This window comes from Phascolarctos cinereus, unplaced genomic scaffold, assembly GCF_003287225.1.
Source record: "Phascolarctos cinereus isolate Bilbo 61053 unplaced genomic scaffold, phaCin_HiC Scaffold_3;HRSCAF=262, whole genome shotgun sequence".
Taxonomy (NCBI): domain Eukaryota; kingdom Metazoa; phylum Chordata; class Mammalia; order Diprotodontia; family Phascolarctidae; genus Phascolarctos; species Phascolarctos cinereus.
In genome coordinates this window covers 74,636,723-74,663,029 of record NW_027555736.1, presented here as the reverse complement: position 1 = coordinate 74,663,029, position 26,307 = coordinate 74,636,723, and the positions used below count along the sequence as shown (strand labels likewise).

The following is a 26,307-nucleotide window of genomic DNA, read 5'->3' as shown; positions in this document are numbered from 1 at the left end:
TTCCATTGGGTGTGTCTTATCATGAAGAGTAACTTAAAATCTTTGTCCTAAAATGATTTCCTGTTTTAAGGAAAGACCCAGAGCATGAGCTGTTTTTTGCAAAATTAGGGGAACAACAATTCCACTTTGCAAGTCCCTCCTGCCTTGTTGCTCTGCATCTCATCAGCCAGCTGAGTATGAAGCAAGTGACAAAATCTACCCAAAAGAGTCTTATTTCAGGCTAAACTCCAGAAATCAATATTTCTGAATTGGAACTTCATGAAGCAGTCCAAAGTTTGTTTTTTGTCCTAGCCCATGACTTAAAGCTTACCTGGTATAAAAGCCTAGCACTGAAAGGCAAGATCAGCCCTCCTGGCCTGACTTTGTATTGGGGAGTCACCTTGAAAGTAGTACTGATTGTTAAACCAAGTCAACATTTCCCCCACACTGATTCTTTGTGGTGGAGATCTAGGGAGGCACTGACTCAGATGAGTGGGCACTCCACTGACACAGGCTAGAATTGAGGCATAGTACTATCTGAGATGAATTGAGGGGCTTTTTGTAGATTACCTGGGCCATGAAAACTTCTAGAGCCTCCAGAGAGATCACAGGTTAAAAACCATAATTTTGGAAATCCATATCAGCACAAAGGGTGAGTTGTGGATTTGATGAACCCAAAGGAGCCTAATATCTAAATCTAAAATGTTTACCCCTCAAAAAAAACCCTGAATCACATGGTATCCTGCAGATCGCTTCTTGCTAACAACCTTGGGCCATCATATTTACCCATTGGGGTAATTCATTCCCTTAGATAGACATTAATTTTATTGTATAGCGTGTTCTTTTAAAGTAAAACTATTGGCTGGATTTACTGTCTATTTGGTGGTCTCAGTATACTAATTCTAAAGTGCTGATGACTAAAAAGTGGTTTTACTCAGTGTCTGCTGTAGAAGTGAAATGAGTACCACTGAGAAATTGTCATGTGAGCATTATAATAAGCTATAACATAGACTCAAAGTCAACAGCATACTTTTGGTTTGTAGGACTTAATTGAGCTCACCCTTATGCAATATTTTTGTGAGTATAGTCATGTCCAAGCTAAAGGCTCGGGCATTCAACAGTCCTAATAATTGTGTGATTCTGTGTGGAGAGAAAAGAGAAATAAATTTTTGAGTATTAAGTTCTTTGGCTGCCACCGGTCCAGAATATTCTCACATCTTAAAGCGGGGATAGTTAGAGGATGCAAGTGGTTATTTTAGTACTCTAGAAGTTGTGCCGACTGTGGAAAAGATCATAGTCTTTATCCGTAGTCTGAGGTCTATTATATGTACACCCACATGGAGAACATGTGAAATTAGAAAAAGTGGGGAGAGAACTGTCCCAAGTCTCTATGGTAAAGCCCATCCTTTACATTCTTCAGAGAGCATAAGTGTGTGTTTGTTTCCTGGCTCCCTCCCATCTTAGGAGGAATGTTCCCCCCTCCTTCACCAGCTTGGGAAACCAGGTCCAGAGCCCTGTTTTCTGAATCCCAGCGCCATGCCCAATTCATGGTGTTATCTAGACAGGGACAGAAGTCCAGGCTACTCCTAGTTGAATAGGAAGCAGCCCAATAGCAGTAGGCAGCAGTGAAAAAGAGACCAGCAGTCCATAATCTCTGAATGAATTCACGTCGTGTTCACGTGGAAGGCAGCACAGACCATGTCAGATGTGGTCTGAGACAAAGGACCATTGCTGGCTCCCTCACTGGCCCATCGCTAACCAGCTAAAGAAACCCTCAAACAATGTTGCTGTTGCAGAGCTTCTGAAACCCAAACCAAAGCACTGTTTTTACCCTTAACATATAAAATTGCTATAACAAAGTGAAATACAAATATATATTAGAATCTCTAAGTATTCTGTATAAAAAGATTCCTTCAAGCTACAACAGGCCAAAAAAAAAGGCAGGAGGTCCAGCCTTTTCTGTTTCCTACTGCTTTTCGTGGGGAATTTTGTGACGTTTTCCTTTTTCAGTGGCCCCTGAACCTTTTCTCTTCCCTATTCTCCTTTAATAACAGTTTAGCTGAAAGCAGCTTGTTCATACAGTGGCCAGATATAAAGCAAAAAGCGACGGCCAAGTTCTCGCATGGGTTGTCGAGTGTGGGGGGGCTGATGTCTTACACAGCTGGCCTCAGTCGCTATGGGAAAACCCAAGATGAGGGTGGGATTCCACTTGTTAGGCAAGGAAATGGTCAGGAATGCAATGCAAGCCTGTTGACCGCCCCCTGCCCTCGTATCCGGAATAGGTTTCCACATCAGGGCTTGTTCTTTTGGAGCTATCATAGTCGCTCTTAAGGAAGCCCAGTGATGGTCTAGGCAGCCAGGTGAGAAGGAGGCAATGCCCTAGGAGAAACTGGAGGAGGAACAGAAATCATTGCTTTGGTCCTTGGCTGTCCTCATGTTGCCCTGGGTGTCCTACAGCATAGGGCTGACAGCTGATGTCTTTTTTCCACCAGGGCCTATCAGGTGGCATGTGTTGGAGGTTTTTGGGAGATGGGGAAGGAGATTCCTTAGTGTACATTAACTGTTGAGAGTTGAGTTTTCTTGGGATTAATAGACCTCCTAAGATTTTTTTTTCCTCCACTTTTCATTCCCTTTTAGAAAGGAGAGGTTTAGTAGGCCTTTGATGTTGCTGTAGTAGAGCACCTTGTTTTCTGTCCACTTCCAGTGGCTTCCCAAGATGCTATGGGATAAGAAGGTAATGCCTTGAAGAAATTTTTTTAAAAAGAGAAACCCAGCTCCTGCTCGCTGGAAGCTAGCTATGCCTGCCCATGAGGGAAAAGAGCATTTTGACACGTGAGGCTAAAACAGGCTTCTGACAATGTGAAGATATCCCCAGTGTGTAAATTTCTGCATCGTGCAGAGGCTAGAGATCCCCTGAACGCCTTTCTTTCCCAAGAGATAGCTCCAGGACCTTCTACAGTGGGCGCTGCAGAGCTGAGAGACAAGCCAGAGCCAGTGGGGGTGGAGAGGGAAGGAATAATGCGACACCCCTTCAACATTATCATCTGAGAGCTCAAGACCAGCTTTGGGACAGAAGAGTTTGCAAGCCACAGAAGTGCTGGGCCTTTCACTATAAGAGAATCAAGTCCCCAACCTTATTATATTCCTGCCCTCCCCACCAAAAGCTTCCTCTAAGTCTGAGGTTCTTAGCCTTTTTTATGTCATGGACTCCTCAGAATAATGTTTTTAAATATGTAAAGTAAAATACATAGCAGACAAAGGAAACCAATTCCACTGAAATGCAGTTATCAAAAATTTTTTTTAAACAAATTCATGGGCCCCAAGTTAAGGACCCCTGTTGTAATGACATCTAGAGAGGATCTCAGATAATCTGGCAAAAGGAGGCCATGGCTTCCCACCCCCACCCCTTGGCCCCTCTAGCCAAGCTGGTGTTTTGTAATAAAAGAATGAGATTTCATGTTTATTTTAAATTTCATAATACTTAAATTCATAATTCCATTCCATTTACAAGTGGAATTTTTATTTGTGGATGGTCAACAATTTAGTGAGTCTTAATTGTGGCCCCTCACACACTCCATTTCCACCTTCAGCTGCCTTCCTTTTAATACTCTGATGTCTGGTAATCACATCCTAGTGGTCTATGATTGGAGCCATTGAGGCCATCTCCTCTGCTGAAGCCTTCTCCAACTCATTCATACCTTGATGAGTATCTCTCCTCCCAACCCTGACAAACAGTCTTTATAATCCACACCACACTGTTTTACAGTCAGACTAAATGTAGGCTATTTAAAGTCAGGGATTACACCTTCAGCTTCTCTGTATCCCTCTCATTCACCGTGCCCAGCACAGTGCTTAATAAATACTTGTTGGTTAACATTTGGATTTTTATTTGGTAAGTGTTTTCCAATTCAAGGGATTGTTTTTTCCCAGCTTCCATCCTAAACCGTCCTACATAGCTCGGCGATGAAAGGCTCACTGAGTTCACCCTCAAAATAGTTCATCTCTTGGACCCTCCTAGCCTACTTGGACTAGAGCCACCAGTACCACTTGTGCCTTAGCAGAGTGATCTATTTATCCATAGGCCCTAACCCTAGAAACCTAGAAGGTTGTGACCAAAGCTGAAAAATGTTGATCTAAACACTGGGACCTAGTCAGAGAATTAGAATCCTAGATCTGAAAGGGGCCTTAGATTATTATCTTCTATAAAAGACTCATTGTACAGGTGAGGAAATGGCTCTGAAATGACATGCCCAAAGTCACACATCAAGTTATCAACAGAGCTAAGAGTAGAACCCAGGTCATCTGATTCTGAATCCAGTTACCATTCCATTATTCTGCACTGGTCAGAGTGTTTGTAGTGAATGAGCTGCCCAGAATGCATCCCAGGAATGAACTTGGTTTGGCGAGATGAATTGAGCCCATGCACAGAGCCTTATTCATGTCTCTTACTCTGGCCAGTGACTCAGTGAGATCTTGTCTCCTGCTGGGACTGGGGAGGGCAAGTTGAGGGGACAAAGAGGAAGAAGGCAGTCATCTCCAGTCTGACCAAGATCTTGACTTTTCTCCAGGAGCCCATTTCTACAGCCAAAGTAAAGGCTTCTGCCTTCCTCTGCCCCCTCTGCACAACTCAGAAATCATTCCCTAAATGTTAGCACTTATGGGACTCAGTAAACTCTTGGATATTTACCCTTGGAAAGACAGATTTTCCTGGACCACTTTTTTAAGAGTGACTTGCTATCCCCGGTTTCATAGCTGTGGCCCCAAGGACTATCCCCTCCTCACCCCGACATATTACCCTCTCTTAGCTTGTTGCCCGTTTCAGTCTCTAGCCTTATGAAATAGGCTCCCCTCTAAGAGCTAAAGGAGGTGTCTGTTTCCCCTTCTCAGTGAAGAATGCTGGGGAGTGAGCTGTGGGACGAGGCTGTTCTGCAGCCAAAACCTGCCTCATCGGAAGGATGAAGGTGTTGCTTTTGCATGGGAAGCATGGGAAGGGGAAGAACTAACAGGAATTTGTTTCTCCCCAACCACACCTCCCTCCCACCCCCCATGCCTGGACACAAACGGGTCTCCACCAGTTTCTAGGACCGTTCAGTGGCATCTGCTTTTGTGTTTATGTTTGCCGGATGCCCCGTGTCAGCCGGAGATCAGGAAGAGATGCTGAATTTTCAGAAGTCCTCAGTGCTGCTGCCTCTGCACTCCAGTGGAGCCGAGGTGGCCAGATCCCCACAGCGGGGAGGGTGGCTGGATGAACCATCCAAATCAGCGCCATTGTAAATTAAGTCTGTGAGCCCCCGAAGACATCCTCTCTGGCACAGGCATCGTGCAGGAGCCCGGTGCAAACAGCCAGGAACCATGCTCCCGAACTGGCTTTGGTTCTGGGATCTGGCAGCCGGCAGAGGTGTTGAGCCCATCTAGGCTCCAGTGCCATGCGGCCAACGCTGTGCCTCTGCCCGTGCCCTAGGCACGGGCAGAGAGGAAGAAAGACTTGAGCGCAGGTGGGTAGGTTCGACCCAGGTTGAGTAGCTTGGGCAAGTGGCAGGAAAGGCCTTGGGCAAAGGATCTGCCCCTCCCCTAACCTCACTCACTCATTCGTTCATTCAACAAATATTTATTGAGCGCCTACTATGTGCAAGGCACTTCGAGCTGGCCCCAGGAAGAGGGCAAGCGGACAACACAGAGCAGCTCAGCCCGGCCCCAATGCCCACAGCTGCCATTTTGTTTTGAGCTTCAAAAAGCGGGAAAAAAATTATCCGCACCAGGTTCTGCCCACGGGCAGTTAACCTCGTTTTCCTTCCCCCACTTCAATGGCTGTGGTTCCTGCCACGTGGCTCTGCCGTCTCCAGATCTCGGCGCAGTTGTGTATGTTGCCACGCCTCCTCCAGTCCGCCGTCCACACCTGTCCTTGCTGCACTGACCATCCACATCCTGGCATGTCTGTCCTCGCTGTGGCTGTTCCCCACCCCACCCTACCCCTCCCTCCCTCCCCCGTGTTCCCAGCCCGCCCTCCCCCACCGTCAGCCCAGATTTGGGCCTTTCTGGTGCTACATGCAGCGGGCGCAGCCACACTTGATGGCCTTTTCCACCTCCTCCACAAATGAGGACCCATCGCTGCATTCGAAGGTGAATCTCCTCCGTTTCATCCGCAGCCCCGTGCAGCAGCCCTGGCCCAGGCAGGAGCCTCGACACTCGACCCAGGACAGCGGGCGGGTGGTCTGGCAGATAGCATAGCCCCTCTGGACCTGATGAAAATCCCGAACAGGGTCCCCCTGGCACTCGGACTCTGAGTGAAACACCAAGAGAAAGGCACAGGGTCACATGCCTTCTTTAGAGCAGTTTGTGGAGGTGCGAAGTAGATCAGCTTACCAAGTGTCCTTGTATCCAGCTTCCCACGGCTGGTGGGCTTCCCTTCCCTAATTCCTTCCTCCCTCTAAAAGTCTTATGATTCTTAGAATCACAGATTTTTGAACAGGAAATGACCTTAGAGGTGATTTAGTCCAGTCTCCTGGTTTTGTGGGTGAAGAAACTGAGGCCCTAGAGAGTGTAAGTGACCTGTGCAGTCACATACAAGAAGTAAGAGCTGGGAATCAAACCCAGGTCTTCTTTCTTCAAATGCAATCCTCTTTCCACTGCACCGCAGTGACTAAAAGGGGCAGTGGAAGTCAGAGACGGGGTTTCCACTTGGAAGGGCCCAAACCCTTAATTTTCATATAATAGGAGGCCAAAGGCCTGGAAGATCTTTACCCAAGATCACACAAGCAGCAAGTAGCAGAGCTGAGATTAAAACCCAGGTCCTTTACTCTAAATCCAGTGTTCATCTTATTGCCCTAATTCTATCCATGCCACCTCCTCACCTCCATTCCCCCACCCCTACCCCACCCCCCAATTCCTTATCTCAGCAAAAGCCGGGGAAAGGAATAGGATCCATGCCTTTAAAAACCTGGGCCTCCCTTGGCTATTCCCCACTTCCAGGCACAGGGAAGAGATGGGGGATAGGAAAAGGACTTTTTTTTTTTTTACCAGGATGCTCTAGGCTGGGAGTATTCCCTGGAGAAGAGGAGACACCATGCAGACTTGGAGAGAGACGCCATTCTTCTGGTTGCACTGAGAGTGAGTGGAGGAGCATTTCATTTCAGAAGGCCACAGGGAGGCTCTCGCTCCTCACTAGATATGGGGCAGCCAGGAGGCGTAGCCAGGTCGGGGAACCAGTAAAAATGCTGAGGCAGTTCTCTCATTGGAGAAATGTGGGGATTGGTACCCAGAAGGGAGGGGAAAGAGAGGGGACACTGGGCTTAGGAAAAAGGCAGTCTAGGAAATACAGCATGAGCTGAGGAGCAAGGGCTTTCAGGGAAAGGGTGAATTAGGATGGGGGCCCCTGACCTTGCTCACACAGCTCCCCAGCAAAGCCACCGTCGCACACACAGTGTGCGGCCCCCTCCATGGAAATCTGGCAGCGCCCATGTAGACAATGAAGGTTCTCGCAGGGATCGGGCGGCTCCCCTGGCTGGTTGCATAGAGCTCCTTTGTACCCGTCCTGGCACTGGCAGCTATAGGACAGGGCATCCAGGGGCGCGCAGGTCCCATGTCCACACCTAGAGGGGACAGAGCAGAAGACCCCACCTAAACTGGTAGAATGAAACCGAGGTGGGAGTTCTGTGTTCAGAAGGCAATAAACGTAAGTCACTGCCCCAATTGTGTCCACACCACATTCTCAGACCTGTCACCCCTCTCACTCCTCATCCCGGCAGCAGCTGAATTCTGACAGTAGCCACAGGAAAGAGAGGATCCGTGCCTTTCAAAATCCGGACTGCCCTTTGCTATCCCCAATCTAGGAAAAGGACCTTTTTTGCCAGCAATCTCTAGGCTTTCCTAGAGAAGACAAGACCCCATGTCCAAGGTCCCTCTTGCTAGGTCCTGGAGAGCTGAGGCCATGAGGGGCAGGGGCATGTGTTCCCTTAGGACTCCAGGAGACCTTTTTATCACATGAGGAGTATCACCTGGACAAGCAGGCTTTGGGGAGGATGGTTTTCTTCAGCATCCTTCCTGTCCCATCCCTGCCTTACACCTTCCCTCTCTACCCCACTTCTGTTGCTCTTTTCCTGGGCTAGCGTGTCAGCAGGCAGCGGCTGACTTTCTCCCTCAAGCAAGGAGAGAAGGTTCATGGGGGCTCACTCACTTGTGCCCCTGGCAGGGGTTGCTGAGTTGCTGATCGCAGTGGGGACCTCCCCAGCCTGGCTCACAGTGGCAGACAGGCCCCTGGGCAGCATTGGGCTGGCAGATGCCATGGAGACAGTACAGCTTGCGGCATGGCTCACAGCCTGGCACCACGCCTGGCTTCATCTGCGTCTTGGTGAAGTCTTGTAGCTCATTGTTGATGTACAGGTTGCGTATGCAGCCGTGGAAGCTGGTACCATTGAGGATCTGCCACAGCCGGAAGGCAGCTGAGTTCACATCAACAGGCATCCCTGCGGCCAGGAGCAGAGCTTGCGTGAGCCCTAGGAGAAGCCCTGGACGGGGCACTATCCCAGGTACATCCATCGGAGGGACTTTATTAGGGATAAGGAATCAAGTCTGCATCTCCTCCCATTCCACCAATAGGTCTTATCTTGGCCACTTTTCTCCTGTTTCCCCATTTCTGGCTAGTCCCTTGTCTACCCAGAACTTGTAAGTAGGTCCCTGCACCCCTGTGGGGTGGAATGTGTAGGCCTCTCTTCTTAGCCTCCCTCAAGGCTGTCACTGGCCAAGAGAAAGAAGGCTTAGGAGGATCTGGTCTCGTGGCCTGGCCGCCCTCTCAGCCCAGGCTGAGAGATGCCTCTCTTCAGTGATGCCAACTTTCACCTTCACAGAGTCCCCACACATGCAGCAGCAACTGAGAGTTGGGCTAGGACACCCTTTCATCTAGCCCTCTCCTGTGTGGCATTTTGTTTATGCCAATATTGGAGTAAACTTTTATTCTGGAGCCCCAAGGCAGAGGGCGAAGAAGGGGGACACAGAAAGATGCCTTTGTGACCTTGAGCCTCCATCCCAGCCCCACATCCCCCAGTACCCAAAGGCAAGGCTAGTTCTAAACTCAGAACTACAGTCCTGAGACAGAGTAGATGTGGGTGAGGAGTACCACGGCAGGCTTTAGCTGATGCCCAGTCTACAGGAACTTAGAGGGGCTAATCTTGGTCTTAAATTAATCCACACTAGAAAGGGCTTAGATTATCAGCTTCTATGCAAGACCAGATCCCAACCTCCAAATCATTTTAAAACTGACCCACAAGCCTAGGAACCTCCAGACTGGGGGATGGATAAGGTCATCATAGAGCCCTGGGACTTCCCAAGACTACAGTGACCACACCAAAGCTTCCTCTGACCCAAAATGAATGGAAGGGTCCTGTCAATAAGGCTGGGTAAAAAGCCCTGCTCCTTCCTTGGGGTCTCACCTCCCACGTAGAGTGGGGCCTCACTGTTGAGGGTGTAGTGTTTGCCAAAGTTGTCCATGGTCATGGGGCTGCCACCATCAATGGAGAGATTCACCATCTGGTCAAAGGTGACAAGTTCGACTGTGTGGAACTGGCCATCATTGATGGTCTCGGTGCTAGAAGGAGACAAGGTAGCACCCCCCGCTGTGGGTCAGGGGCTTCAGTCACAGACCATTCTTGCCACAGGAGAACATCAGCATCTGTTCCTCCAGAGATGTGGTGCTACTACAGCAGCAGCTTGGATCATTGTTCTCCTAAGGATCTCAAAGCACCTTACAAACAAATAGCCTCACAGGAAGAGGACAGTGGGGTTTCAATGTGACTCGGTGATAGACCTCTCATCTACCCTCCTTAGGGAAGGCATGTCAAGGGTGTCCCTGTCTTGCAGAGGCTTCCCTTCCCCTTGCCACACATGCTTAACCCAGAGCCCTCACCAAGGTGAGGAACCCTCAGAGCCTTCTTTCTGAAGCAGACTCTGAATTGGAAGGTTGGAAACAAAATAGTGGCAGGGACTCTGGCTCATGGACCTCCACGGATTCATCTCCTCTGCTAAGAATAGCAGTTATAATTATGGAGACCATGTAGCAAATGCCCTACCCCAGCCCATAAGGGTGAGCAACTAGGGCGAAGGAGGAGCTACCTGTAGATGGCAGAGCTGGGGTAACTGCCTGGGTCATAGCTGACCCTCACATGCCCCTGGTACAGCTCTACGGCGATGTGGTCATTGTCCCCATTGTACAACAGGATTCCGTTGTCTTCTGCTGTGGCGACCTGTGGAGGTGGGGGAAGATGCCCTTGCCAACTGCATGTGGGAAGTAGGTAGGAGTGGGCTCCCTTGGGGCCCTTGCCAAGCAGCACCCTCCCCATCTAAGGGCTTTCTTCTTCATGCATCGCCCCAGCTCTCCTCCCCCACATCCAGGCCCCTCATCTCACTGTACCTGTAGTGTAATATTGGCCCGGGGCCAGTTTTGCAAGTCGGTGAACTGTAGGTATGTGTCTCTGTCCACAAAGTTGACACTTAGAAGCTTCTCACACTCAGGACCACCAAAGCCTGGCAGACACTGACATACGGGCCTGTTACCCAGATCCACACAGTTGGCACCATTCTGGCATTCGGCTCCCTCACAAGAGCTCAGTGGCATTAGGGGCTGGGAGGCCATCTCACATAGTTGCCCACTGGGACAAAAAGAAAAGGGAAGAGAAAAACTAGGTCGGAAACAGTGACCCAATGTCTTAGGCACGAGGCCTATCCTGTTTCATCCTGTAGCCCTTCTCCCAGTACACACTCATTACTAGTCACCTGAGCCCTGTCCCTATTTTCAATGAAATTCAATTAAGTATTTAGTAAATGTTGACCCCCAGGGACCTACACAGCCTTTGTCCAGTGGAGCTCATTCTATTAACTGCCATGTCCACTGTGTCCTTTGGAACTCCTAATTCTATCATTTGTTGGGTTTAAAAATTATTGTAAACTTAACAGCTATTAACAGAAACAAACAAATACATATACAAAAAGAGTTAATGATCTTACGTTGAACCTTGAAGGAGTCAGAACTAAAAAGAATTAAGAGACAAGAAAAGAAAAAGCATTTGTCTTGTGTCTGCCATAAAGATACTTGTAGACTATGTTCCCACATCTTAAATAGAGAAATTCTGTGAGGAACTTGAGAAGATCTTCCAAATTAAACCAACATATATTTTAATACTTGGTAAAGTCAGTGCAAAGAGAGCAAAGAGTAGTGAAAACAGGTTGGAAAATAGGACCCAGAAGCAAGAAACAAAAGAGGCAAAAGGCTTGCAGACTTTATAAAGGCCTTTATCCTACATATAAATTTCCCCCCCAAAACAGAGTTGAGAGGTGCATGGTAAGAACCAAATAACATCACAAAAAGTGAAAATGTTTATATTTTAATAGACAGGAAATTATTTGATTACCAGTGGAAGTCATTTCCAAATGAGCTATTGGTGCACAGTCAAACCAATGACTTGTTAAAGCAAAAGATTAAAACCAGGACAAGTTAGATGAATAATGACAAGGTATGGTATCCCACTGAGGCAGCACTAACCTGATCTATTTGAGCAAGCTGTTGACGTTGAAAAATGGAAAACTAATCAAAAAAAGAGACATATAGACTATTACAATTTCCTAAGGAAGTTTGATGTAAATTAATCACAAAAAGAAACCATCTTAGCTTCAGATACATGACTTCTTTGCAGAGCAGAGAAAGAGATATGGCAGCTAAGGGCACAACTGAATCAGAATATAAATTTGTTCTTAAAATCCAAGAAGAAGGGCAGTGGAAGATAACGAGCAATTGCCACCTTATAAAACAGTAAGAAACAATTTCACAGAAAGCTTGGCGAGAGTAAGTTAAATTGTCTCAAGAGTACTTAAGGATGAAACTTGAAGGGGATGGGGGAGGGGGAGACAAAATAATAGAAAAGATTCAGCAAAATTTCTATAAGAAACTCTTTACTCCATCAATGACAGTGAAGCCACCACATTTAGACTCAACAGCACAGTCCCAGTGTACTGCATGAGGAAGTATAAACGGTGCTGAAGGAAATGAAGATGGGAAGAGCAGCTGAACTACAGAAAGGAGGTCTGTGCTTCAGCTGATGCAATTTTGGGGGCACTGAAGGACTGGTTTTCAAGCTATCAGAAAGAGGAGAAGATACAGGGTACTTAGGGAAAATCTGAGATTCCATTACTCTAAAAAGTCAACTGAGAAAAAAATGACTAACTACTTACCCATATACCCATTTTCCCGGATCCTCAAAATCTAAATATATTAAATATCTAAATATATCTAAAATCTAAATATAATTCATCATTGTGAAAAGTATGAGAAGAGAGCAGATAGGCTTTCGCAAAACATTCCACAGAAGAAACATCTTTCCAGTCAGACAGTTGACCAAAAGGTGTAGACAATATAAGATCCCATTATTTATCATTTGTTGACTATTTTTTAAAAAAGCCCATTTGATTTCATAGAACAAAATGCCATCTTAAAAGTTCTCTTATATAAAGGTATTACCTGTGTATATGATAGAATCATACAAGATTCCTTGAAAGATGTAACAGAAGAGATAATTTTGTTCAGTGACCTAATTATTAATAACAAGTGAGGCATGAACAGTGAGACATAGCTCTTCAAAAATTATTCGCAACCACCATGAAGGAAATAAACTCCAAGTTTGTCTCTAGTTGATGGGGTCTTCCAAACGTTCCTGTTCGCACATCACATTGTATTAATTGCCTCAATCCTCAGCACATTTCATATTCTTCTAAATTAGAGATACATAATTGCTCAAGAGTTCAGATTAAGTATCTGTACAGGAAAAGCCAAGTGGCTGAAGAATGCCTATTGTCTAGAATACAATACACATTAGGATAGACAAACCATAGAACTTATCTTTCAATACATTTGTTTTGAACATAAATTATAACTAGATAATGAGTTAGGCCTGGTCCCAAATGAAAAGGAGGAGTCAGCTATATTGCATTTGGTAAAGTATACATTGTTTTTAATAAGCAAGCTTCTCCCTGAAACAAAGACCTATCGCAAACATCAATGCCCTTCAGTAAATACTGTCAGACCACAAATCATGGAATATCACAGTGTCCAAAGTTGCAGGTCCAAAAGGCAATGGAGAGGTGTGTTTTAGATGCAAATGGACTATTATATGTAAGCAAGTAATTACACAGAAGTTACTTAAAGGATATCATTAAAGAAGTACATGACCAAGAAAGAAGATGGACCAGTCATGGGGTGAATGAGAGGCATAACTGATAGGTAGCCTAATGTACCTCTCCTGGATGTAAAGGGTGCAACTAGCATTTTGGGTAGACCCCTTGTGGAGAATTATAAGAGTTTACAGAAACAAATGGGAGTAAGGCAAAGGGGGTTTTTCTTTGGTAACATTGGAGGGAAGACCCACATTAACAAAATCACAGACACATCCAGGTAGTGTTGTCCAGGAGGCTACTGACGATGCCCTGCAGAAGCAAGCTGCATGTTTTGATTTGGGAGTCATCTGCCTAGAAATGATAATTGACCCCATGGGAGCAGATAAGCTTACCAAGGGATGTAAAGAGAAGAGAAGATGGTCCAGAGTGGAACCTTGAGGGATGCCCACACCTATGAAACAGAATATGGATGATGCTAAAGCAAAGCAGATTAAAAAAGGAACGGTCAGACAGACAGAAGAACCAGAAGGGACCCATGACACAGAACCAAAGGGAGGATAAGGAGGCATCATCAGTCATGTCAAATTCTGCAGAAACGTCAAGGAAGAGACTGAGAGGAGGCCATGGGAAACCAAGCAGGTGCTCATTGATTGGGGATTGGCCAAGAAAAAAAAAACTGGCATCTGAATATATAATAGAATATGAGCAATTCAGAAAAACACGAGATTTTAACCAACTGATATAGCACAAAATAAATAAAACCAAAGAACAATTTATACAATGATTCTGAGGGGAATTACTGGGACAGACTTGTTGTATATGTTGTCATATTAGATTTCTATACTGGATATTTCAGTGTAATTGTTTTTCTTTGTTGCAAGTACAGATTCACAGAGGAATGAGGAATGATTTGATATAAAGACAAAAGACATTAATTGTTGTTTTGTCAATTAATCATGCCCTACTCTCCGTGACCCCATTTGGGGTTTTCTTGGCAAAGATAATGGAGTGGTTTTGCCATTTCCTTCACCAGCTCATTGTATGGATGGGGAAACTGAGGCAAATAGGGTTAAGTGACTTGCCCAGGGTCACACAGCTACCAAGTGTCAGAGGCCTCATCTGAACTCAGGACCTTCTGACTCTGTAGCCAGCACTCTACCCACTGCACTACCTCACTGCCTTAATGACATGAAGAAAACTTTCTTAATTAGCACTATTTTTTTCAGCCACAGACAAGGTTTATTAGAACATCTGCCATATTGGCCAGACTTAAGGAATCTGAACATTAGTCAGCTATTGGCTAGATTGTAAGAATCTGAGCCCTTAATAAACACTTTTAAGAAGAGAGTATTGGATTTAGAAGTTTAGAGATCACCAATAACCTTTGAGAAACCATCAAAGTGGTGGGATCAGAAACCAGATGGCAAAGCTGCCAAAAAGTCAGTGGGTATTGAGAAGGTAAAGACAAGAAGTAGAAAACTCTTTCTAGGATCTAGGCCATGATGGGGAGGAGGGAAAAGATGGTAGCTGGAGGTGTATGACAGGGTCAAACAGAGACAGAGAAGAGATTGAGCATGTTAGTGGGCAGTGGGAAAGGAGACATTAAATAGGCAGAGATTAAGGATGAAAACGAAAGCTGGGGGAGAGGAAGAGAAAAACAATCAGTGGGCTAAGCTCCCAAAAGAGAAGGGATGATAGTTCCCATTATGAAGAACACTTACAATCTCATAAAGCACTTTATAAACATTATCTCATTTGAGCTCATAATAGCTTTGGCAGATAAGTACTGTACTATTCAAGAGACAAGGACAGTGTGCAGTTGAACTGGCTCACCAAGGAGTAAGGATGGGAATGGAGAAGAATGGAGCTACCGTAGAAATGATAGCCTGGGAAAGAACTGAAGGGTAGAAATATGAGAGGTCATGGTGAGGACCTAGAACAGACTTTGGGGTTGTAAGGCCAGAGGGAAAGGTGGAATGACAATATATTTTGATCAGATAAGGGAATTTTAGAGTTCATTAACTTAGAAATGATATATTTGTGGGTGTTGGCAAGATCAAGGATATCACTGTCTTTGTGAATGGCTGAGGTGGGGTGGAGGAAAAGGTCATGTGAAATGAGTAAGCTGAAAAACTATTAGGTTTAAGTGTTTGAGAGAGTAATCATTGTATCTGTTGAAGTCCCTAGCATGAGGGCAGGCATTAAAGAGGAAAGACTATGGGTCAGGCACTAAACTCACTGAGAAAAAAAAGGGGGCAGATGTCTGGAGCTACCAGTTTTGACTGAGTGATAAATATGGATTAAGTGAACCTCAAAGGAGGAGAGGTTGCTGAGTAAGGGGTAGAGGGAGGGCCTGGAGGTAGCAATGGGGGACAAGAAGCATTCTTAAATCCCTCACCTCAACCTGTGAGTCAGGGAGAATGAATGAAGGTGTAGCCAGCACTGGAAAGGAAGGCCAAGGAGGCTACCATCACGAGGGAGCCATTTCTCAGTGAGAGACAAAATATGTCTGGAAGGAGTAGACAAGGAAAAGATTGAAGAGGAAAGCAGACGTTCTGGACAACAGAGTGGGAAGGGTGGGTAGTTTTTAGAGCAGGACATGGTGCCTGGGATGGGGATGGAAAGGTTTAAGGGGAACGGGAATAAGGGAGTGGGCAGATGGGGAGGGATGGAGAGCGGAGGTCCTCCTCTGCTGAGAGCTGAGGTTTCAGAACTGACTGACTCCAATCCTTTCTGCACACGGCTGCCAAATTGATATTCCTAAATCCCAGATCAGGCCGAGTCACTGCTCAGTATCCTGCGGTGGCCCTCTAGTACCCCTCAGACGAAACACACACTCCTTCACCACCTGACACAAGCTCATTTCTCTAGCTAGCCTCTTCTATCACTCTGCTTTATGTGTTCTGCTGCCTTTACAAACCGACTGACCCTGCTGTTCCTCACACATAACCTTCCATCCCCTGTCTCCGTGCCTTTCCAGAGATTGTCATCTATGCCCAGAATGCACTCTTAGCCCAGGTGAAGGTGAGCTCGACTTCTTCAGGTTTTCTAATGAGTTAAAAATGTTTGTTTTTCATGCACCAAATACAGTAACCAAGGCAACAAAATGCTCCAAGCACACTCTGTCATGAATACAAAGTTGATTTTTCTCCTATAACAAGGAATGGGAGGAGAAGCCCTCACACACATGGCCTCATCATAGTAGATCGAGAACTATTCTCTGAGCTGGGAAGGCCTTGGTTCAATCCTTCCTCTGACATACTGCCTATGGGACCCCTAGTGCTCTAATACAGGTGCCATTGTGCACTGGGAGGAGATCCCTCATTGCCAGTTAAGCCACAGGCCGGTGGGGAAAAAAAGGAGGGCAGGGTGTGGAATGTTACTGCCTAGAAGAATGGAGGAGTGCCTCTTCAGATTTCTCTTAGGACTCTGGCTGTACCCGTCCTTGAACTTGTCATATTTTCCTGTGTTTCATGTTACATGTATACATGCAATTTCTCACTTGAAAAGGGAAGTGCCACACAAAAAAATGGCAAAATAGAACAAAAGCTCCATCCTTTCTAGAATGGACTATTTTGGAACGCGTTCGAATCCCACCTTGGACAAGGAATTTAATCTCTCTGTGCCTCAGTTTCCTCATTTGTAAAGTGTAAAGCAAATTTGTAAAGTTGGACTAGGTGATCTCTAAAGTTCCAGCCAGCTCTCGGTTTATAATCCTAAGGTCATCAACAGTGAAAATACTCCACTGGGGATCTAATACCCCAGTTTTCAATGTGTTATATGAGGAAGGAGAAAGGGGAAACTGAATCGAGAAGAACAAATGGACTTAAGCATAGAGAAGAAGTCTGTGCTGGAGGGGATCATTTTAAAGGTACTCCAGGAGAAGTTTTCAAGATATCTCAAAGAGGAGAAGACTCCCAAAGAAGAGAAAAAATCACAGGCAACACTACTTTTAAAAAAGCAGCTGAGAAGACATTAGCAGTTTGCCTATTTTCTCATCTCTCTCTCTCTCTTTACATATATATACATGTAAATATATATTTATATATGTAAGTATATATATATATTTAAATATATATAATTTAGTAAATATATATGTTATATATGTATGTATATGTGGTATATATATGTATATATGTATATATATATGTGATAGATATAGGTAAGTGACTTGCCTATATATATATGTGTGTGTGTGTGTGTGTATATATATATATATATATATATATATGTGATATATATATATATAGGTAAGTGACTTGCCTTGGGTCACACAGCTAGTGTCAAGTGTCTAAGGCTGAATTTGAACTCAGGACTTCCTGACTCTATGCACTGTGCCACCTAGCTGCCCCAACTATATAGTCTTTCTGAAGTTGGTTTGTGCACACATCAAGGCTATTTTTGATGGAAATATGAGAAGAGCACAGGCAGATTTCCAAAAATAATTTTTTAGAGCATGACACAGCCACACAATCACATGGTTAAGAGGATAAAAAAAAAATTCAAGATCCTGCTGTGTTCATTGCTTGTTGACTTAGAAAAAGCATTTGACCCAGAGGAACAGCCTCAAACCTTTCATCAAGATGTCTTCCAGAGATCTGTTAAAGTCATACAAGATTCCTTGATGGATATAAACAAAGGGGAAATGTTGATAGTTAGAAGACTATTGGGAAGGGAATAAGCATTTATCTAGCACCTGTTACATGCCAGGCAGTATGCTAATATTCTGTCGTTTGACCCTCTTAACAGCCCTGTGAGCTAGGTGCTGGTCTGTTATTATCTCTATTTTACGGCTGAGAAAACTGAGGCAAACAGCAGTTAAGTGACTTGCCTGGGGTCACACAGGTAGTAAGCACCTGAGGCTAGATTTGACCTCAAGTCTTCCTGACTTCAGGCCCAGCGTTCTATCTACTGCACCTAATATTAAACACTATCAAGCGAAATATGAAACAGGAAGATGTATTCTCTCGAAAAACTCCACTCATTTCGCCCCTGAAAGAAGGATGTTCTGCATCCATCTGGTGAGGTCCTCCACATGCTACTGTTTGGAGATAACATTGTGTTGATTATATCATGCCCCCAAAGACCAGAAAGTCTCCTCAATGAGATTCATAGCTATTCAAAAGAGATTAGCCTAGCAATTTGCACAAGAAAAAACCCAAATAGAATAAAAACACCCATTGTCCAGATAATGATGCGCTATGACATGAGCCTTCCATGGGTTAATCTGTCAGTCCATCTATCTGGCTACAGATGCTACAGATAGACAGTGAGCCAGCTAGGCCCAGAAGCGAATATGGAAAAGACGGTGTTACATTTGAAAGATGGATGATGCAGCATTTTCAGTGATCTCAAACGGCCTATCTTTTTAATACCAGTATTCTCTCATTATGCTATGTGGCCTTAAATCACAGATCCCTATAATCTCAGAAGAATCAAAATTGTGGGTGACCAAAAGACAATGGGAAGATGAAGTAAGCTGCAGCAGATTGGTTTAAATGCAAGAAGTGGTGTGAAAAACATTAAAGAAATGGAGGAGGACTGACTGATAACTGTAGCAAAAAGTGAGGGATAATCAATGAATAGTGAAATGGTACATGCCAATGCTCCTCCCAAAGAAGAAGGCCGTTAACATACCAGGAAGATGCGCTATGGAGGGAGGGGAGGAAATGCACAAGAACTGCATAGGATGAGGAGGAATGATTGGTGGGCAGTCTGCACCAATGGAGGAAGTAGCCACATCAGTGTGGTCACTGATCCATCAAAGTATGGAAGAGTTTCTTTCCCATGATTGGATGACAAGCTGGTGAAAGCAGAAGCTGTGCCACATCTATCCTTGTATCTCCAATGCCTAGGGCACCTACTTAATTGAACCAATTACAGAACTGAAGAATTTCTCTAGTTCTCATGCTGTCTCCTTGACTGGGAAGAAGCTGGTACATCTCAGACAAAAAGAGTGTCCTGTTTCTGATGCCAGAAAATCATTAGGGTTAACGCAGTGCCATTAGCCAAGGGGAAAACATTAAGATGCAGGATTGTGGACTTCCTTACTTGCCTCTTCCTCAGGTTCTGGCTCAGACACTCTGAACATAGGTAGGACCTTTGGGCCCCTGAATCTTACCTGTATCCATCTTCACAAAGGCAAGAGTAACCATTCACTTCATCTACACATCGGGCTCCATTTTGGCACTGATGATCTATGCAGTCATTGTAGTTTATGCTACAGTTGTCACCCACGTAACCTGGAGCACATTCACATCTAGGCAGAAGGGAAACTCCAGATTTACTTACTGCTCCAAAGCTAAGACCATCTCCATCACCGTTATCATCATCACTGGTGTTGAGATGGCAATTTAAGATTTGAAAAGTGCTTTATAAGTATTCTCTCATTTAATCATTATAACAACGCTGTAAGGTAAGTGCTATCATTATCCCTATTTTACAGATGAGGAAACTGAGGTTGAACTAATAGGAAGTATTTGAGGCAGAATTTCAGCTTCATTTATGATTCAATTCCATTTGGGGAGAGTTCTAGGATAGGAGCTACACCCGTGATCTCATCGATCCTGGTAAAGTAGGTCAGCACCTTCTCTACAGCAAAGTCAGTCAACAACCTTGTGTCAGGAACTGAGTTAAGTGCTAGAGATACCAAGAACACACTCCCCCCCACCTGTAGTCCTGCCCTCAATGAGAGGACATTTTAATGGCGTGTTCTTATAGGCTTAGATAATTGCCTAGAGCAGAGGTGTCAAAAACTAGGGGCAGAACCAGATTTAAAATGTAATTGGGAAATATTTAACATTATAAATAAAAAGACAATAAAACATAGTTAAGATGACATTTCAAGACTAAGGCACTATGCAGCTATGGGGATCCTTACTTACAGTTTACTATTTGCGTTTGACTCCACTGGCCCAGGGCCCCAGAGGCTCAGTGGCCTCGCCCAGGGTCACACAATCAGCACACGGCAGAGGAACCAGAACCTAGGTCTTCCTGGCTCAGAGCCCATCTCTCTATCCAACATGTCATACTACCTCTTATTAGGAACTTTTTCCCTCATGTTGAGCTAAAATCCCTAAAATTTCCACTCATGGCTCCTAGCTTTTCTTCCCTGGGGCCTCCCCTTTCTACAAAATAATCAAGTAAAAAGTATTATTGAATCTGAATTAAAAGTTATTTCCGTGGCCATCTAGTCCAATGCATGCCTAAACAATAATCCCCTCTAAAAACGCCCAATCAGTGGTCAGACAGTTTTTGCTTGAAGAACTCCCTCTCTCCAGAGGCAGCCCAGCTGTTTTATTTTTGGATGACTCTCACTGTCTAGGTATCAGGTCTAAATGTGTCTGTTACTTCTTTCTAGTCCCTACCCTCTAGGGTCAAGCAGGGAAGAGGAAGGAATAAGCATTTATTAAGTGCCTACTCTGTGCCAGGCCCTATATCCCAAATATTTTACAAATATCTCATTGGCTCATCACAACAAACCCTGTGAGGTTAGGCAGTATTGTGATTCCCATTTTACAGTTGAGGAAACTGAGACCAATTAAGTGACTTGCCTGGGGTCATACAGCTCCTAAGTGACTGAGGCTGTATTTGAACTCAGGTCTTTCTGACTGCAGGCCCAGTACTCTATCTACTGAACTGCCTCAACAGAAAAAATATCATCTTCCTCTTCTATGCAACAACCCTACAAATAACTGAAGACAGATATCATGGGCACCCTAACTCTTCTCCATACTAAACATTCCCAGTTCCTTTGACCAGTCCTCATATGGCATGACCTTGAGGCTTTCTAACATCATGGGTGTCATCCTTCAATTGCTCTCCAGCTTCCAAAAAATGTGTTTTTTTTAAGCAAAAGCCATTTGCAGGTATATGGTAGAGGGAATTCTTTTTTTCAAGTATGGGTTGGACTAGATCACTGCTCAGGTCAACTCTAAAATTCTATGATTCTGTTAACTCTTGTCTGTTATTCTGGTTAGCAGCTGAATTGACATATGGACTTGGCAACAATATCAAGGTAGAGTCAAGCAGCGTAGGAAGAGGAGGGGCCACATTTAGGGGAAGTGAGGTGACCCATGGATCAGGAAACACTTACTTGGGCCCCTCAGGGGTGCCAACACACTTGGCACCATGTTGACATGGGTTTAAGTCCAGAGAACAGAAGTCCACCAGCTGCTCACAGGCCCTTCCTACAGAGAAAGAGACAAGACAGGATGCTGATTTTATAGCCCCTTTTAATGCAGGGCTTCCCTGGCCCAAGCTAAATCCTAGGACCATAGATATAGAGCTGGGAGGGACCCTAAAGATCATCTAATCCAACCCCTTCATTTTTACAGACAAGAGAACTCAGACAGACATAGAGGGGATACGTGACTTGCTGAAGGTCATAGAGGTAGAAAGTGGCAGAGATAGAATTTGAACCCAGATCTTGATCCAAGCCTAGCATTCTTTCCACTGTACCAGTCTGCCTTCCCTGTAAGGAAGCAGGGCTGCCTCAGGCCACATGCAGCCCCTGCTACTGTTGGGTGGTAAGGAGAGGCTTTGAGACCCGAGGAACAAGGCCTATCCCACCCCAAGGCTAAAGTTACACAGTTGCCAGGCTTTGATTGTTTCCTATATTGTAGGTTAAGGAGAGCAGGGGGCTCAGAAATTAAGGGGGTCTGAACAAGCCCTCCATTTCATATGTTTCTCTGTTCCTAGTTTGTCTGAAGCTGTGTTCTCTATCCCTTCATCCTTCCCCCCTTAATGTTCACAGACACAAACACACAATCTTTCTCTCCCATGAAGGTGGCACCTGTGTATTGAAAGGGGCATGAACATGTGTAGTTGTTGACACCATCCACACAGATGCCCCCATTCTCACAGGCGTGATCTCTGCAGTTGTCTGTGTTCACCCCACAGGTTGGCCCCTCAAACCCCACTGGGCAGGAACACCTGCAAGGGACAGGAAAAAGCAGGTCAGCTTCCAGGCAGCAAGAAGTCTCAGATTCTAGCTCACTTCCTGCTTCCTGTTCCTTCGGACATGCCACCATTCTCCCAGTCAGAGCTGAGGCCTCCCTTCTGGACACTAATTCCAATCCTGCCAGTGACGCACCAAGATCTGCTCTAGGAGCCAGGAGACCCCAGGTTTAGCCCACTGGTACCCCTCACTAGCTGTGTGACTTTGGGCAAGTCATCTTCCCTCTCTGGGCCTCATTTTTCTAATCTGTAAAATAAAGGGGTCGGATGAGGTGAACTTAAGGTCTTTTCCAACTCTTAACAAGTCTATGATTCTTAAGCCAGTCCCATTTTTGGAGTCAGAGGTGCTCCTCCTAGGATGGGGGTAGGAGCCCAGAGGTGCTTCCTAACGTTCTTATCTCTTGTTCTGGTTCTAATGCTCCAGAACACTGGACCACACTAATGCCTGGAAGCTACCAAACCAGTGCTCTGTGTATCATGTGACACTGAAAGTGTATTTCTGGGGTTAGAGTCAAACAGCTGGGGGCTGGTCCCTGCTTCTGTCACTTACAACCTGGGTGATAACCAGACAAGCTCCCTTCTCCTCTTTGGGCCTCAGTTTTCTCATCTGTAAAATGAGGTGCTTGGACTAGAAGCCCTCTTAAGTTTCCTTACAGCGTGAAGATCTGTGATCTTTGATACATGTTGCTGACAACCACCCAATGGAATTAAATGTTTGTGTGTGTCTGTTCTTCCTCATTTCTTAGTGGATAGAGCTATGGCTCTTCTGTCTTTTCTGTCTCCCCTCCCACAGCACCCCTCCTGCCTCCACACACATATACACTGCCTCTGTTTATGGTATGAGTGAAGGAAAGGAGTCATGGTGGCTTCAACTTCATCAAAAACACCTACCAAACTATCTGATTTCTCCAAGGTCTTTCATTCCAGTCCTTCAACAAATGTTTATTCAGAATATATAAGTCTAAGGGACCTTAGAGTTCATCCATTCCAACACCCCCATTTTGGACATGAGAAAACATGAGAAATGAGTGATTTGGCCAATGCCATACAAGTCATCAGTGGCAGAGCCAAGAATATGAACCTAGGTCCTTTCCCGTCAGATCTAGTGATCTTTGAGTGTACCACATTAAAAATCTGATCCTCTGGTCAAATTCTTGTGGCTGTCACAACGCTCATGCTTAAGATTAAATTCTAGACCTGACCACTGCTCTCATGCTCTGTGGCTAGTCTGCTTTAAGCCAGCCCTGACATTTTTGCATCTTGATCCAAAAACCACTGTGAGCTGGGGAAGGAACCTTTTTGCTGTGTCTGAGAGATGGGCAGGGTAAATGCGTTGATTGAGCTGCTCTGCCAAACCCCAAAGGAGAATCTATGCCTATTGTAAGGATGTTGGGTTTCCAAGGTGACAGGAAGAGAGGCCATTTAGCGTTTTATTTTTTACATCTGGTAATTTGGGTTTGAAGAGACAGGTTTGGCCATCTCTGCTTCTTGATTCAACATCGTTTTCCAGGGAGCCCATTTGTTCTTTCCCTGCTGGGGATTTATTTTCAGAAACTAATTATGTTCCCTCAGAAAGGCCCATGGCCTTGGGACTCCAGGCTGGAGAGGGGGAAGGCACTGAGATGCCCCAGCTGGGCACGTGGCATTTGGCTCCTACACAACTTTGCTCTTGATGGATCAGGGATAACCTGATAGCAGGCTGAGGGGCTCAGATCAAAGAGAAGAGAATTTTGGGATTGTGATTTTAGGACTTAAAGGGACCTTAGAAACCATCTAGTGTGACATTTTTATTTCACTGAGAAGGAAACTGAGGTCCAGAGAAGGGAAATAATTTGTTCCAGGTCACACAGCTAGTTTATAGCAAGGCCAGGATCAGAACTCAAACCTGCTGAATCCCCAGGCCACTGCTTCTTCTGGCCACCCACCCCCAGCTCCCATCAGGATCCCACATCAGATGCACATCAGACATTTATGGCCTGGACCTGGCCTGCTCTCACCTGCTCATGGGTAGTTCTGTTAGATGCCAGATTCTCTAGGGAACCTGATGCTCTTAAGGGGCTTGGCTAAAGCCATCCTGCTCTCTGATCTGGGGGACAAAGGGGAGCACCATGTTTTTAGCACAAGGGCATCTGCCTCTCCTTCAATCATGCCATTCACTGCCAAGTACAGTGTCATACATGTTGTGATAGACACATAAATATGTTTGCCCTAAAAATGGTTTGCTCCCTTCATGCTGCTGTTCTGTTCTCTGGTGGAATTCCCCCAGACCTCTCCTTAATTTTCCTCTTTTCCAAGTTTGTCTGCAAGCCCTAATTAGCACCTGCTCTCAGGAGCCCATCATAGGTCCTCCATGGTCTTTTGGGTCTATCCGGGTTTTGGATCATCTGTCCTTTCAGGAACATGGCCCTTACTTGGTCCAACCCCCATCAGAGAACTACCTTTCCTCCCCACAAGCTAACCCGCTGCTACCTGCCCAGGTTGTCCTGGGGAGGAAGCAGAGCCTCTGGGCACTCACGTGAACCCGGCTCCCTCTCCTGCTTGGGAGTGGCAGGTCCCGCCATTTTCACAGGGGTCACTGGAGCAACTGTTGAGTGACATTTCACAGTCTCTGCCCTGGGGAAGAGGAGGGGAAGGAGAAAGAGGAGGCAGAGGAGGAAGAGAAGAAGAAAGAAAAGGAGGAGGAGGAGGAGGAGGAGGAGACAGTAAATCCAGGGAGACACAGGATCTGGAAGGACTAAAGAGACAGTGGAGCGGAAGGTGGGGCCTGAAAAGGCTGCAGACTATGGAAATTTCCCCCACCCAGTCCCTAGTCACCCTCCTGTCCCAGCTCTGCAATACAGACTCTGGGATCACAGGAGATCTCCGCCACAGATTACCTGGAACAACATAAGCAGTGACTTGGCCTGTACCAGATGCCCGTCTCTGCCTACCTTGTAGCCGCTGGGACAGGAACATCTATAGGAGTCCAGGGGGTCGTTCTGGCAGGTTCCCTGGTTCAGACATGGATTAGACAGGCAGGGGTTACATTTGGCTTGCACAGCCAAGGAGGGAGAACCTAAGGGAGAGAGATCAGGAGAGGAATCTGTGAAGTCCTTGGAGGGTCCCAAGAATGAGAGTCACTGTTATGTTCTTAGAATCATAGCTAATATATCTCAGATGAAGGAAGGAATATTTGACCTATAACATATAAATAGGCTGGAAGCACCTTACAGAAAAAGACTTTCCTTTCTTCCATCTCCCTCCCTCTGGCTCATCCTTAGCCACCAACTTGCAAACACTCATCCTGAAAAAAAATAATACATTCCAAGCACAGATGTGTGTTCAAGAAATATAGAGCCCTTCTTTGGTATCTTGACTGAAGCTAGGTAGTGCCATAGTGCATAGCCAGGAAGACTCCAGAGTTCAAATCTGGTCTCAGACACTTATTGTCTGAGTGACCCTGGGCAAGTCACTTAGCCCTGTTTGCCTCAGTTTCCTCACCTGTAAAATGAGCTGGAGAAGGAAATGACAAACCATTCCAGTATCTTTGCTAAGAAAGCCCCAAATGAGGTCATGAAGAATCAGATTCAACTGAAAACGACTGAGCAACTGCAAAGACTAATGTCTGGAGATATGCTTCTGCAAGAGTGCCACCAGCCACCCAGGAAGGACACAAGATGGAGGCCAACCTGTCTTGAGTTTGGAGCAGTGAAGGTGGTTGGGGGAGGCCAGCTGTTCTGCAGCTCTGTTCTGCTGTCCATTGATGAGCAGGTTGGTGGCTAGGAGAGTCACGGGACCACCGTGGGCCACCTGAAATCTCCCCTCCACTCACACAGACTCTTCTTCCACCAGTAAGCTCCAGGGCTTGGCCTGCTATCTGTTTTTTTCTTTTCTTTTCACAACCATTGCCCTTTTTCTGGACTTGGCCCATTACTACTCAAAGCTTTTGATTACAGTAGGAGGCTGTAGGCTATAGTAGCTACTGAATTCCTGAAATCACATGCAGCCCTCCTTTAGGTGTTTCTGAGAGATTTTCCTACTAATATCCACAGAAAAATATACAAGGTTTTAAAATAACAAACAAAAGGGGGAAGCAACAGTTATTTGAGTCTTTGAAGCTAATGTCTATGTAAAAAGAGCTAGACCTCGCTCCTCATCAGCCCCACCCCTTACGCTGCCATTCTCTGAACCCCATTTCCCAGATCTTATCCCCAGAGTCAGCCCACTGAACACTGG

General features: G+C 45.5%; 1 protein-coding gene across 2 annotated transcripts in view; it reads right to left on the bottom strand.

Moving 5' to 3' along the window:
* Positions 1–5,981: 5,981 nt before the first annotated feature.
* Positions 5,982–26,307, bottom strand: part of SLIT1 (slit guidance ligand 1) — a 241,731-nt gene continuing 221,405 nt past the window's right edge. The window contains exons 27-38 of one of the 2 annotated variants that reach the window (XM_020997034.2): positions 25,023–25,147; positions 24,608–24,705; positions 21,929–22,068; positions 21,230–21,323; positions 19,256–19,393; positions 10,382–10,619; positions 10,084–10,214; positions 9,405–9,559; positions 8,153–8,441; positions 7,357–7,568; positions 6,997–7,080; positions 5,982–6,259 (exon numbers count right to left, since the gene is read on the bottom strand). In XM_020997034.2, coding sequence (XP_020852693.1) covers positions 6,021–6,259; positions 6,997–7,080; positions 7,357–7,568; positions 8,153–8,441; positions 9,405–9,559; positions 10,084–10,214; positions 10,382–10,619; positions 19,256–19,393; positions 21,230–21,323; positions 21,929–22,068; positions 24,608–24,705; positions 25,023–25,147 — 1,943 coding nt within the window. In that variant the 3' untranslated portion in view covers positions 5,982–6,020. The remainder of the gene's footprint in view (positions 6,260–6,996; positions 7,081–7,356; positions 7,569–8,152; positions 8,442–9,404; positions 9,560–10,083; positions 10,215–10,381; positions 10,620–19,255; positions 19,394–21,229; positions 21,324–21,928; positions 22,069–24,607; positions 24,706–25,022; positions 25,148–26,307) is intronic. The other variant, XM_020997035.2, reaches the window with a different exon arrangement.